This window comes from Paralichthys olivaceus, chromosome 2 (genome assembly GCF_024713975.1).
Source record: "Paralichthys olivaceus isolate ysfri-2021 chromosome 2, ASM2471397v2, whole genome shotgun sequence".
NCBI lineage: Eukaryota > Metazoa > Chordata > Actinopteri > Pleuronectiformes > Paralichthyidae > Paralichthys > Paralichthys olivaceus.
This window is the reverse complement of record NC_091094.1, coordinates 7,182,413-7,196,162: the sequence shown is the minus strand read 5'-3', so window position 1 is coordinate 7,196,162 and position 13,750 is coordinate 7,182,413. Positions and strand designations below refer to the sequence as shown.

The 13,750-nt window shown below is 39.6% G+C and overlaps 2 protein-coding genes across 8 annotated transcripts in view; one reads left to right on the top strand and one right to left on the bottom strand.

Annotated features, from left to right (window-relative positions):
* Positions 1-3,830, top strand: part of anks1ab (ankyrin repeat and sterile alpha motif domain containing 1Ab) — a 40,495-nt gene extending 36,665 nt beyond the window's left edge. For 4 of the 6 annotated variants that reach the window (XM_020096890.2, XM_069533760.1, XM_069533768.1 and 1 more), the window contains one exon: positions 3,154-3,830. In XM_020096890.2, the coding sequence (XP_019952449.1) occupies positions 3,154-3,192 (39 nt within the window). In that variant the 3' untranslated portion in view covers positions 3,193-3,830. Of the gene's footprint in view, positions 1-1,218; positions 2,098-3,153 lie in introns of those variants that run through there. The other 2 variants (XM_069533772.1, XM_069533763.1) reach the window with 1 other exon arrangement.
* A 1,641-nt stretch (positions 3,831-5,471) lies between these two features.
* On the bottom strand, positions 5,472-12,817 carry LOC109635596 (T-complex protein 11-like X-linked protein 1). Of its 2 annotated transcripts, none has more exons than XM_020096894.2 (10): positions 12,690-12,817; positions 11,460-11,538; positions 11,207-11,336; positions 10,998-11,118; positions 10,148-10,368; positions 9,241-9,365; positions 8,049-8,200; positions 7,166-7,347; positions 6,565-6,737; positions 5,472-5,772 (listed from the first exon to the last, which is right to left on the bottom strand). In XM_020096894.2, the coding sequence occupies exons 2-10, from the start codon at positions 11,524-11,526 to the stop codon at positions 5,531-5,533; spliced, it is 1,413 nt and encodes a 470-aa protein (XP_019952453.2). In that variant the 5' UTR covers positions 11,527-11,538; positions 12,690-12,817; the 3' UTR covers positions 5,472-5,530. The 2 variants fall into 2 exon arrangements, with proteins under 2 accessions (XP_019952453.2, XP_019952452.2); XM_020096893.2 differs by lacking the exon at positions 12,690-12,817 and adding an exon at positions 12,576-12,623.
* Positions 12,818-13,750: the final 933 nt, after the last annotated feature.

Genomic DNA, 13,750 nt, shown 5'->3' with positions numbered 1-13,750 from the left:
TTTATATTTCTTCCTCTTTCAGATGTTTTTTATATATATATATATATAAATATATATATATAATGATTAGCAACAGGCAAAACAAGCATGATCATTTTATTTGTATTTATCTAGACTCCTCATTAGCAAGTTTGAGAGTTTCCTGATTAAGTTTTTAATGAATAAATACAAGGTACAAAGTTGTATGTCACACCAGTCTGTCAGTGGCTAAAGCTTGTTTGCTTTCTTACAGAGAGTTAATGAGAATATCGATAGCGCTCTCAAGTCTGTACAGAAAATAAAAAGCCACAGGGAGCAGCTCAGTCTAAAGGAAACGTGAGGAAACAGCTTCTCTGGCTTTGTCCACTCGTCCGTCCATCTCATTTCTTTAATCCATATAAAAGTTTAAAAATTACATTTCTCTCTGTGCCAAAATATGTTCTGGTACTTTGTGTGCAGGCCCCGATAGCTCCCATTTGTTTGTTGGGTTGTTTGTTGATGTGCAAGATTACACAAAAACTACTGAAATGATTTCCACGAACCTTGGTGGAAGGATGCGGTATGGGTCAGGGAAAAACCCATTATATTTTGATACGGATCTGAATAAGTGGACAGATGCATGAAATTGTTCTTTTCACTTTCTTTAACAATGTGAGTTTTTCAACATTTTAGTTGATTTCTCAGAGATTATCTCATGGATCTTGATGAAAAAAGACACGTTGGTATCTATGAGTGTGAGCAGTTTGGTGATTGGTGACCGTTGGGTCTTGGCAGAGGAACTTTACTGAGTTCTTCCTGTTTCAAACCATTTTTTGAACTGATGAAGAGTCAGGATGACACAAACTCCTTTAAAACGGCGATTTGTCGCTTTTACTCTTAATCTTTTCAATATATTTATGGAATAGAGATACAGCGTGATTTTCAGAGGGGTCGTTTTTGGCGTTTTGACGAGTTGTTGTACGGAGCTAATGTAGCCAGCTGCTAGCTCTAATTTCATATTTATGTAACAGACGTGAGAGTGTTATCAGTGTTTGCATCTAATTCTCAGCAAGAAAGTGAATAATCTTTTTCCTTTTACTCGCTGACTAAAGATTTAAACTCCAAATGTGCAAAATAGAATTAAAACAAATTTCAGCATCACTTTTTATTTTTAATCTGACTTTTGTTGATTATTTACTTGATTATTTGGATGTTTTGCCTCAAGACATGATTATTATTTTTTTCTTTCTCCATCTGTAGCCTGTCCTGTCTTACCAGGCATCTACCACTGTGAGGCACTCATGAGGAGGCTGCTTTGCTAGCATGGGAATGCAAGACGGAACAAATCATTGAAAGACTTTAAAAAAAAAAACGGCAACATGCAGCAAATAACCTTTTTTTTAAATTTTCTTTTACTCATTTGTACAATACTCATGATAACACAACGGAATCTATCGCTGATGTCTGAACTCAAACGGACTGAGAACTGAACCCTCACACACACTAACACATTGGAGGACAACTTTCCTACACTATTCCGAGGACAACAGCCTTACTTGATTTATCGGGTTATCTATAATCAACTAAAGCCCTGACCACCTCCTGCCCCTTGACCTCCCTGAGCACCACTACCCAACAACTGCACGCCCCGCCCCTGCTTCTTCAAGACTTTAAAAAAAGAAAACAGACAACGCGTCTGATTTCCTGGTGTTGTGATGAACTGACTCTGACTGGCTGGGATGACGTTGTTCTTTCGATGGTACAGTTTTGTCCAGATGAGTCTTTTTGCTCTGGTCTTGTACTGCCCTGTGCCTCTCAGCATTCATGGTAGCACCGAGAGAGAGTGCCAATCACAGCATCTTCTTCTTATTGTCAATTTAAAAGAAAACACTGTGTTAAAAAAAACAAAAACGTGGCACTATCCCTTTTAATACCTTCTTTTTTTTCTTACGATGCAAATAGGAAAAATCAGTGCATTTTGTGATACTTTTTGATAGACGGGGGAATTTGACTGAAATACTTTGGGAGTGAGCGATTATAAGACAGGATCATGGAGGATCCTGACATTAATACAACCAGAGGCAAAGAGAAAAGACACAACACAAGCTTATAGAGTGTACTGACTTTGCTTCTGCATCTCACAATTATGGCAAACCAAACAAAAACATCCTCAGTTTAACCCGAGTGTATTATCAACCAGCCCCGAGCACAATTTTGCACATTCCCCCCCCCCTCCCCAAACGTAGCATCTTATCATTAACGGTATCCATGCTGTTTTCACACAGACTTAGAATAACAGTACACGCAAAGTATGTCACTTGAAAATAAACCGCCGTGAAAAAATAAAAAAAGATTCAATTCCACGACATTAAAAAGGAGCCAAGTTATTTAAGAAAATGAATCTGGTGTGGTGTTGATGCGAATGGATTTGTTATGCTGAGAACGTGACACAATCTTTTTATTTTTTTTATTTCTATTTTGAAGACTTTTCCTTCTGCTGCACTGTGACTCAGAAATGCTCGTTGTGGAGTCGACGCATATCTGTGGGCCCCCCTCCCCCCATTTCTGTGCGCTACCTGCTGTGCGTGCTTGTATGCCTTGTTTCTCTGTGTGTCCTCATGGGAGTTTGGGACTGTTACTGTTACATCACCGGCCACCGTCCTTGTTTGTGTGCTGCTGCTGCTGCGGGAGATGAGAGGGTTTTTCTGAGCTTCTCTCCGGTGTTTTCTGGAGACTTAAAAAGATGTAACCGGCCTTGTGTGCGGTGCCGTGGCTGCGTCGCCATTACCGCCCTGTTCTGACTGTTAACTGTTAGCTTCCCCTGACGATGCATGTTGGCAGTGTCTCCTCTCTGTGTGTGTTCTGTCCTCCCTTGATGCACTTGGCCTGAGCAGTCGTTGTTTGTACCGTAGCAGTGTCTCGTCTCCTCTCACTCATCTGCTTTTTATGTTCCCCCCTCACACACAAATCATCCTCATCCCTCCTCCACTGTCGTCATCCCTCCCCAACTACAGATTTTCTGTCACGTATGTTCTTCCATTTTGTGCGTCACCAAGACAACCTGCTCCAGTATGGATGCATAATATAAAAGCATTACACTTTAATGAGCAGCAGCTATTTAAAGCAAGTTTTGGTGGCATGATAATGGCTGTGCATGTACCAGTCTCTTTTAACATTGGTGTTTTCCTTGTGTAGCTCGCCCCAGCGTTCAAGTTTCCGGATACCAAGCTGTGAGTTGAAGGGGAGCGGCCGCTGTGAGCGTTTGCGTGTATTGAGTTTAGTGGGCAGAGCAGTGGAAAGAAAAGAGAGAGAGGTAAAGAGAGAGAGGAATTGAGAGGTAAGCCTTACATGCAGGGCCGACCAGCGCTGCTCTGACATTTAGATCCCACTCTGTATATCCCCTGCTCCTGCACTGACCCCCACCCACACCACCGCCGCCACGCGATATGAATCCCAACACGACACGGACGAGACGCAACCTGTTGTCCCACAGCACCGGGCGAGCGGGACCAGGTGTTTCACTCCCGTCTCCAGGAAAGGTCAGCCGGAAAGGTCAAGACTAATTCCTGGCCTCCCTGTGACTCTGATCTCATCATGTAGGTACTGTAATGTTTTAGAGCACTGTAGACCATTAATGATATAGACCATTAATGAGCATTTCTATTGATTCAGGTCTATGGGAGATAGTCACAGCAGAGGGTGAAGAGAACTGTAACAAAAATGTAGAGACAAGAAAAAAATAAAACTGTACCAGCATACGATGCTTTGCCCATGTTTGTGGACAGAGTGTGGTTCAATGGAAATGTGATACTGTCTCAAATTTCAAAGCAATATTATATTAATGAAATTAAATAAGACAATGACAAAAAGAATCCCTCTCACGTCTGTTGTCGGCATGACTTTTTGTTTTTATGGTTGAGTAATAAAAAACAGAAAAGATAACGTGACACCAGCCATTTAACAATAAACAGATAATTATTATATATTTAAATATCAGAGCAACAAATCTGATTCTGTAACGTAGATGGTATTTTCAGTATCGTTACAAACTCCTCGAACCTAGTTGATGAAATAAATTCAAATTGATTTTCAAATAATTTCCAAAAGCCCAACAAAAAAATGCAGCTTTACTTAATTTGTACGAAAAGAAGAACGTATTATAGAATGCTTTTTGTTAACAACAGCTTCAGTTATGGTTGTATTACAAAATACTGCCTTGGTATTTTTTTTCTCATGCCGTAGTAAATATGGAGATACGATATTTCTGCCAACCTGGACAAATAATTGTGTTTAATTTTTTTATGGTGTTGCAGACTAATTAATTGTTTTATTCATTTTGTTAAAAACAGTGTTAAAGACCTTATGGGTTTTTAAAAGGTGCCCATGCATTTAAATGTTCAAGCTTCAAGATGGCGGTTTAATACAAATTAATACAATTCCTCTATGCTAAAGATCTGCAGATGACACTTTGGCTAATGGTTTGTTTACTGCTGCAGGTAACCAGTGGTGTGTATTTATTTCTGTACAATATGAAAATGTGCTCATTGACTCGCTGTTGTGTTCAACTTTTCCCCCTATAAAACTTTGTTAAAACTTTGTCGTAAAATCGATCACAGCGAACATCAATTGTCTGTAATTATTAAGTTAAAATCTAATTCTTTTTGTGATTTAATAATGAGGTGCAGACTCTTCTTATCAATCTGTGTTTAAACGACATCACTGCACAACAATAAAGTCAATCTGAGAAACGTTTTTATAAACTTCTGGTTCACTGTGATGGATCATACAAGATAGTGTAAGAGTCTGATAAATCATTTTCATAATGAATAGAAACCAATGGCCTCTAGGAACTTCAGGAACAACACATCAGAACTTGCAGGATTAAACAGATAAATTTACAGATACCTGCAAGTTTATTTGTTTGGACGTCAATGTGCACACGGCTGCATGAATGAATTTAAATTATTCAATTTGGGATTTAAGTACAAATAAGCAGCTGTTCAATAACAACGCACCCCTCACTAATATCAGGTCTGGAAACACTGAGTCTGTGTTTGGTTTGAGATTTTAAGGAAATCAACAGAGAACTAACTTTGGTAATTAACACACATCTTAAAGACTATTTAAAATGATGACCATATTTTTTGTTTTTCCTGAGCATGTTAACAAATCAACCAATAAGGTTTTATTTATATAGCCCTAAAAATCTACCAAACAAAACCCTATTAACACAATCACCCAACAAACTGCACCACACTCTAATAATAATAACTCATTGCCTGACCTATTCTTTTTTGTCTTTACACAATATTATAGTTTTAACAAAATATAATAGTATATATTTTTTTATATTACAGCAACACATTGTAGTTTTAAAATAACAACTTTGAAATATTGTTTTGTGCGTATAAGAACTGCTCCTCATGCTGAACGTGAGGAGGTCTGAACGAGTGAACCCAAGAAAACGCTTTAAACTGTTGCTTCAACATCTCACAACTGATTTTCCCTTTAACATCAATGTTCACTGTATTAACACCAAACCTTCAAGATTAATTGTTGAGGTCACTTCAGGTCACTCAGCCGAGCTCGAGTTGTCTCCGGCCTCGGCCTCTCCTGGTGGGAACTGCAGATTCTGGACAATTGGTGTATAGAAGGGACCAAAGACCGCTTGGTTGAAGTGGACGATTTGCCCAAAGGCCGTCCCCAGCTCAGTGAGGCTGGCTCTCACCAGCCTCAGGGGGACGGGCAACTTAAGTCTGAATTTAGCAGGACCGGCCTGCAGCATGGCCCGGAGGTAGTCCTGTACCCTTTCTCCTGTGTTTGATGGAGAGAGAGAGAAAGTCAGTTTTGTGAAGCACATGGACAGAGATAACCGATGCTAAATGACATCATAACACATGTTTCTTTTGTTGAATAAAAATCACAATGTGAGTGACGGTCCACGGACCAAAATGTAAAACTATTTCAAATGCAGTTTTAGCAGGTTTTTTCAATCAACATGAAATGTCTGAATTTTCTAAATATAAAGTGAACACATGACGACCACCAACCAGAGGTCTCCTGAATAAAGTTTTCAACACAGGATCAAACAATCAACAATTGAAAATTAATATATAACATATGAGCATTTACAATTTAAAAATTAATTGAACTGAATCAATTTTGAGGTAAAAATGCTGAACATCTCCTGGTACCAGCTCCTAAGACGTGTGGATTTTAACATTTAATGTAACAAGTGGTTGCAAATATAAACATTTGTTCAGCATTAGAGAGGAGCTGCAGCGATGGACAGTCTGAGGAAAGTGTTCTCTATTAGAGCATGTAAACCTTTTCAAGTCATAAAACAAATTAAAATTATGACCCTGAATATGAGCAGAATAATAATGTCTCCTTTAATGGTCGGATTCATTAATAATGAAAATTTGTAATGAGCTTTGAGGGGTTTGTATTCTCTATCATATATAAAACATTTCCTGAATTAAATAACCACCAGTAATATCCAGCTATAAATACATGGAAATGTAAACATAAAATATAGAGTGATAGCATTTCCCCCTGTTGGTGCTTCAGGTATTGATCAGTGTCTCATGCTCTGATGGCTCTGACCTATGACTGTGCGGACGGGGTTGTTGTGTTTCCACAGGTCACATATTTGTCCCTTCAGCAGATCCTGGTTCTCCTGAGACAGCGCCGCTTGTCCCTGGCTCTTCAAAGTGTCGTTCACCTGCTGCAAAATTTTTTCCCCGAGCCCCAAAAGCGCCCCCTTCAGGTTCTCGTCCCTACAGCAACCAGAAAGCAGAAACATACATATTACCTGCAGGCTTCATTAGATGTGTATTAGGTCACAGGCAATTTATAAGCACTGATGAGAGTCCTGGGACTCACACAGGTCAATAAATTTGGGTTTGAATAACATCTAGGTCTCTAAGGAGATTCAGATTGAATAGAATTACATTTTAATAAAGGGGATTAAGGAAGAAGTGGCCTGTGCTACATTTTACTGCAGCTCAGCTCAGAGTGTGAACAGGCTGCTGTTCCACATTTATCCACTAATCATGACTGGGCTTCTCTTGAACAGAAAGAATGAGGTTAGCTGGATCTGTTCTGACAGGCCTCTTGCCTCCTGTCACCTCTGTTGGTTCTCCTACTTATACAATACCCGTTCTTCTTGACAGCCAGTACATGCATCACTGTGTCCCCCTCTTACCTAGTGTGACTGTGCTCCAGCAAGGCAGTGATGGTCTGCCGTAGTTTACCAACAAACTCCTGCAGAAAGAAAACTGCATCCCCGCTTTGAGCCTTGGTCAGCTGCAGCACTGACGCCTCCAGGACCAGCATCTTGAGACGCAGGCCCAGAGCGTCCAGGCGAGGTTTGTTCATCAGCACGGTCTGTGTCAGGGTCACATGTGGTTATTCATGAGGAAATATCTAGCAAAACAAAATAGCTTTGTCTAGATGAAAATATTTGAAGATATATTTTTCACCTGTTTGTTTGATTCTTAGCAGGAATATGCAAAAACTGTAAAACAGATTACCGCCAAACTTGGTAAAAGGATGTGATATGGGTCAGGAAAGAACCCAGTACATTTTGATGCAGATCCGGATCAGGGGGCAGAGCCAGGAAATGATTTTTCTGTGTTATTAACATTATCAAATGTTTTTTTTTAAAGAGGTGTATACTGAGTTCAGCCTGCCTGCTGAGTACAGTAAAAACTTTCTGGATGTTTTGATGATCTACCAGGGCTTTTTTTTTTTATTGTAGCAAACATCCATAAATATAAAGTTTTAATCTGTAGGTGACAGTGTGGAGAAGAAAGCCACTTTATAAAGAGTTCAGATGAGGTCATTTGAAACGTGTTGGGTGGTGTTAACGAAGGGCTATTTGATTTCGTGTGTCTGGTCTGTGTGGGTGTGACAGACACAAAAGAGTGAGGATCACTGTGCCTCATGAGCTCTGATGTTTCACATGCTGTAAAACACATCAGGGTAAGGGGGAGGGGTGTGTATGTGGGCAGACTTAATACTACCTGAATAATCAATAAATTATCATTCAAATAAAAAAAGGCGTAGTGTGTGAGGCTGCAGCTGACCTCAGGATATTTCCGGTCCTGCGGGTCCCAGTGAAGCAGACGCACGTAGGCACGGTTGAGGATGTCGTTGACGGGACCATGGCCATCAGGACTGGGAGAATCTGACTCTGATGCAGCTGCCTGAAGCCAAGCGGTGGTATTATCCAGAATATCTGGAAAAAACAGTTGTATTAAAAAAGACATAAATACTGTTAATAAATGTTAATATGATAAAGAAGATATATAAATTGCAGAGTCACAGAATTACTGCTGTGTAGAAAGGCCTGGATCATCTTTGATATTTTGCTAAAGGGGGAAAAGAGGCTCTGGTTTGTTTGATTTGAATAACAGACGTACAATCAATGTTTTCTCGGTTTCATGAGCAGAAAATATTGAAAGGGTCTGAGTCATTCTAACTGGCAAAAAGAGTTTCTGTTCCGCCTGGACACAATTGCCATCTGAAGGAAATTAGTCTTCTGCTTAAGAGCTGAAATTATTATTTTATTTATAAATGAGTCCAACAGAAGAAAGATAACAATGTTATTTCATAATGTTTCAGCCTTTTTTGGACCAACATCACTACAAAACTCTGGTTCCAGCTTTTCCCAATGCGATCATTTTCTCGTATAAAAGAAAAAAACAGAGTACTTTACAGTTTGAAGATTTCACCTCAGGCTCTGGGATAATGTTTCCTTATTTTCTGACATTTTAAAGACTGAAACAAATAATCAGGTATCAAGTATAATTAAATACTTAATGATAAAATAACTGTTCAATATGGCAATATTTGACTTGTCAGCCAAAGTAATGAATTTGCTAATGATATATATCTTGGAGGATGGAGTCAGATGACTAATAGTTTGTCATGAAGGATATTTAGTAGCTGAGCCAACATGACTTTGTCAGTTTGTCACTTTGCCAGCGACTGTGATTACACAGCTGTACTCACACAGAATATTATTGGAGCCAAACAGCCACAGTTCATCAGCGATTGGCGGTGCGGCTCTACACCCAATCTGTGAGACACTGAAAAATGGCAGGACGGCACTGCGGAGCGACAAGGGTCAACATTTATTTTTAAATTGAAAAACTGGAACGGCCGATGATCATAAATCCCACACTCACAAAGTCACCTTTAGCATCTATCACTCGCATCGCAGCAGCCAGGGGAAACGAGGTTTAAACGCACTGGAGTGACGTCCTTCACACTCACCGGGCCGCATGTCCAGGATCTTCTGGAATGCATCCCTCTTGTACTGCACGGACTGCTGCAGCAGAAAAGGCCTCAGAAAGTTTAACATGCCTCTTAGCATCAGCTCTAAGACACGGATGATGTTCCTGAGAGGACAGCGATGGAGGAGGGTCATGTTTGGGTGAACATTATTGGAAGGTGTTATCTAAAAACTACACCAGCATGCAAACAAGCAAACTTTATTTGTGCAGCACTAGAGGAAGGGACAGAGGGCAGACAACAGAACAATAACTTTATAACCCACAAAGTGAATAAATGCTTTTTTTAGTATATAGGGCACGATTCCAGAGTCAAAGCATTAAATGCAAAAGCGCGACCACATTATGTGTTAGTGGAAATATAAAGTAGATGCATGAGACCTTATCTGAAGATAAATTGCAAGCGCAGGGATTAATACATGGCAGAAGTCTAATAAGGTTCAAATAATCTGGGTTTAGTGATTATCAGGCTTAAAGGAAACATGATGCTCATATTCAGATTCATAATTTTGATTTGTGTTTTCACTTAAAAAGGTTCACATGCTCTAAAGTTGAGATTGCTGCGTCTCCTCATTGCAGTCTCTGTCTGAAATACTTGGTTTTAGCTGCTTTCTCTTTAAGACCTTCCTCCAGGTAAAGTATTTGCCAGGCATGCATTATGCAAATATCAGCCATCGAGATATCTGCTGTACTGCAGACAGGGTGTTTCAGGAGCAGTGTTTTCTGTGGGGGCGAGGAGCTCCCTTTACTGCACACTTTGAGCTTTCTAACTATTTAGAACTTTGACATGAAATACCTGTAAAACACACGAGAGGAAAGAAAAACTGTAAAAAGCATCATGTGTCTCCTTTAAGCTTATTCTGAAAAAATGGCTTTAATCTGACCGTCACCTCAGCAGCTCCACAGGGTCCTTCAGGTCGCTCAGTGCCTGAATCTCTTGGTCTTCATATGGGGCACAGTGAGACGCCATGGTGTTAATGATGAAGCGCATCAGCCTGTGGAGGTCCAGCACCCCGTGATCGGCCTCCTGCTGGATCAGCTCCATGTCCAGGACCTCATCTATCTGAGATCTCTGTCTGATGTTTTGGGGCAGCACCAGCGACTGAAGGGTCTAATGGGAGACATGGATGCAGGTGCAGTTTATATACACGCAAAGAAACTTTTGGTTTATGCTTCAAGGTGAATGTGAGCATGTGTCCTCTGGATTATTACAAAGACGTTTTATCTAATAATAAAAAACATATTATCAGAAGCTGCACATTAAAGAGATTTTATGGCATCATTTTCACTGCAGCTGTCCAAATTAAAACCAGCCATGTGTCTCTGCTCCATCTCCATTCACCAGTCAGTGAATTCAACAGGTGAAATAAACCACAAGCTATTACTCAGGTTAGTATGTTTGGCAACTGCTGCAAAAGTATTTCAGTATTTTATCTGAACTTTTCAGATAGAAAAACCCTGAACATTTTAATGATGAATTTTAATGTAGAGATTGGTTGATATGGTTGATTATTGATTCGTTTGAGTAAAACTTGAAGAGAAGATGAGCATTTTTCTCATTATTTTAATAGCTTCTGCCATTATTCGATGTTAATGTTCACTTTTTAAGACGTTCCATTACTGTCCTGCTTCAAATAAAGTGTAACAAACCAAAATTGACAAATGATGGGAAGTGATGATTAGATTGTATAATATTATGTTTATCACTGATCATATCATATAATTCAGTTTTTGACTTACAATCTTGATCTTCTTCAGCACAGTGACAGCATGAGTGTAGTTGGGAGGATCAGAGTTCAGCTGCTCCTGGAGGGCTTCCCAAAAGGCCCGTTTATTGAACTCCGTCTCTCTGTTCACCAAACTACAGAGAGAAGCACATTTGGAAAGAACACCGGTAAATAGAGACAAGAGTAACCAGGGCCACGTTACTGAGGTGGAGTTTGTCTTGCCTGTCCATGGGAGTCTCCTGGAGTTTGAAGCATAATTCTCTGTTCATTGTGATCTCGTGTGCAAGCTTCATGCTGGAAATACGATTCTCCAGCTCCATCAGACCGGATGATGAGGTGGTGGGTGGGCTCTCTGACACAACAGACAGGACACCCACCCACAGATAATTAAAACTGCCACCGTGCTGATACTTCAATCACTAATGGTCCCTGAACGTGCCTTAAAAACAATAAGTGCTATAATAAAGCTGCATACCTGGAGGAGACTCACGTTTTTCCAGACGGGGAAGGTCATCAGCCGCCTTGTCCCCTTGATTTGCCATTTCAGCAACAGTCTAATCATTTCAAACAGTGAATCATAAGAAAGACACAACTTAAAGAAACTGGTTGTTCACCAAATCACTTAGTTAGAGAAACAGCATTAGATGATTAATTGATGATTTGATGAACAGATCAACAACCAATTATTACTTTGAAAAATTACTAAAATAGTCACTGAATTGATTTTGATCTTTTCTTTGTTTCAAATAAGAAACAGGATAGCCACGAGGTCTTTACTGTCTGTGGGACAAAAGAAAACATTTGATGGTGTCATTTCAAGCTCTGGGGAACTGTGACGTACGTTTCTGACAACAAACTGGTTGATGAAGAAAATAATCATACATAAATAATCTGTATACAATAGTTTAAACTATAGCTTCACCTCAACCTCATAATAATCTGATGTACAGTGTAATATATGAGCATCACTCCACTCAGGGACAAACAAGAAGCCGCCACAACATCCTGAGATATGTTCATCAGTGACAACATCACTGAGGAAACTCTTGTTTTGGTCTCCTCCAGTTCACTGTGCTAGCACCACTCAACCTGTAGTACTACTACTACTACATGTGCCACTACATGTAGTAGTGATCTGTGATATATATAGTGAACTACATGCAGCACCTCAGGATGTTGTGGCTTCTTGTTCTTCTCTTATTGGAGGGATGCTCGTTCCAGCTCGTTCATTTTTACTCAATCATCATTTCACAATCAAGACCAAGAATTGGCTCCTCGTCTTCATGCAGCATCTTTATAACACTTTCAGCTGTGACTCTGGAATGTTTGGGACGAGCCACACTAACACACTAGATAAAGAAAATCAAACTCACGAGGAAATATTGTCATATGTACATCAGTGTATTCAGTTTATACTGTTCTACTCTGAGTTTTCTTCTGTTGATCTAGCTTTGGTTCGCTAGCTAGAAAGGAATATGTCAGTTACATAGACTGTATATAAAGAGGTCAGTTAGCTCAAAGCTAGCTAGCATCGTATTATATATACATATTTCTCCTTCTCACTGGTAATGAGTTGTGAAATAAGACTCACACGCGTCATGTGAGCTGAAGGACATGTGATCAGTAGTGAATATATTCATGTGCGGGTCACTCTGACTCATAAAACTCATTAAAAGTTAATTAATTGACAGACGGTTAAACTTACCTGATCTTCCCGCTTCAACTGAAAACGTCTGGTTTCCAATGATGACGTTCACACCCGGACCGAACCATTCTCGCACGAATACGGGGAACTTGAATAGAATTAGACGGTTAACTCATCCATACTTGATCCAATCAGTATTTGACGAACTTTTTTTTTTTTTTTACGAACTTTAGGTTTATCAACACGTCGCATGTCCGATTTTTTCATTTATTCGTAAAGCTATTTTAAAAAGCGTCGTCATCGTATGGTTCGGTCCGATCGTGAATCAAAGCAGCGGGTTTGTTCTTCTTCTGTGGTACAGTGGAGACAAACTGCTGCTGAACAGTCATAACAAAGATAACATGTCCCACGTGTCTCTGCAGCTCTGATACAGGAGCTGCACATGATCTGAATTCATACACAGCTAGTTTATTGTGCTGCTTCACTCACCTGCACCACAAGTGTGTTTTTCTATGACTCTCTGTAGACTCATCCTGGATTGTCAGGTGATTTGTGTTTGTGTTCACAATTTAGTCAACGGATTGAATCATTTCAAACAATTCTGCACAAACTCAAATTATTTATATGTTGTAGTTGTGTTGTAGTTTTGTTAGAATATTAGTTACCTCCACAGAGCGAGGAGGGTTTGTTTTCACCCCCGTCCTGAGGTTGGTTTATTTGTCAGCAGGTAAACTACAGACAATCAGAGTCATCAAAGCTCGGTTTTGACAAAGAGGCAAAACCAGGAATTTTTTCTAGCACTTTCTTTTACATTGTGAGATTGGAACTGTTGGACCTTGGTGGAGAAATGTGCTATAGAGACTTTCTATTATTGTTTGTTCTGATTTTCACCCTTTATTACTAGAATGTTATTGTAGTTTTAATACGTTTTAGTACTTTGTTAAATCTCCCCGTAAGTGTCCAAATTCAAGTACATCTCATTTAAATACTATAACATGTTCTAAAATACTTGAAGATTTGATTTTACTTGACAGAACTTTTTTACCTGATCAATGATAGAAACATTCAAACATTTGATGGCTCAAATCTCAAAACTCTGTGGTTTACCTGCATATGTGGAA

Bases quoted from the DNA above. Each gene is read 5' to 3' on its own strand.
- LOC109635596 (XM_020096893.2), bottom strand. The intron at 11,119-11,206 runs GCAAGACAAACT...TTCTCTCTGTAG, and splicing joins CAGGAGACTCCCATGGACAG to TTTGGTGAACAGAGAGACGG. The intron at 8,201-9,240 runs GTGAGTGTGAAG...TGTTTTTTCCAG, and splicing joins GATCCTGGACATGCGGCCCG to ATATTCTGGATAATACCACC.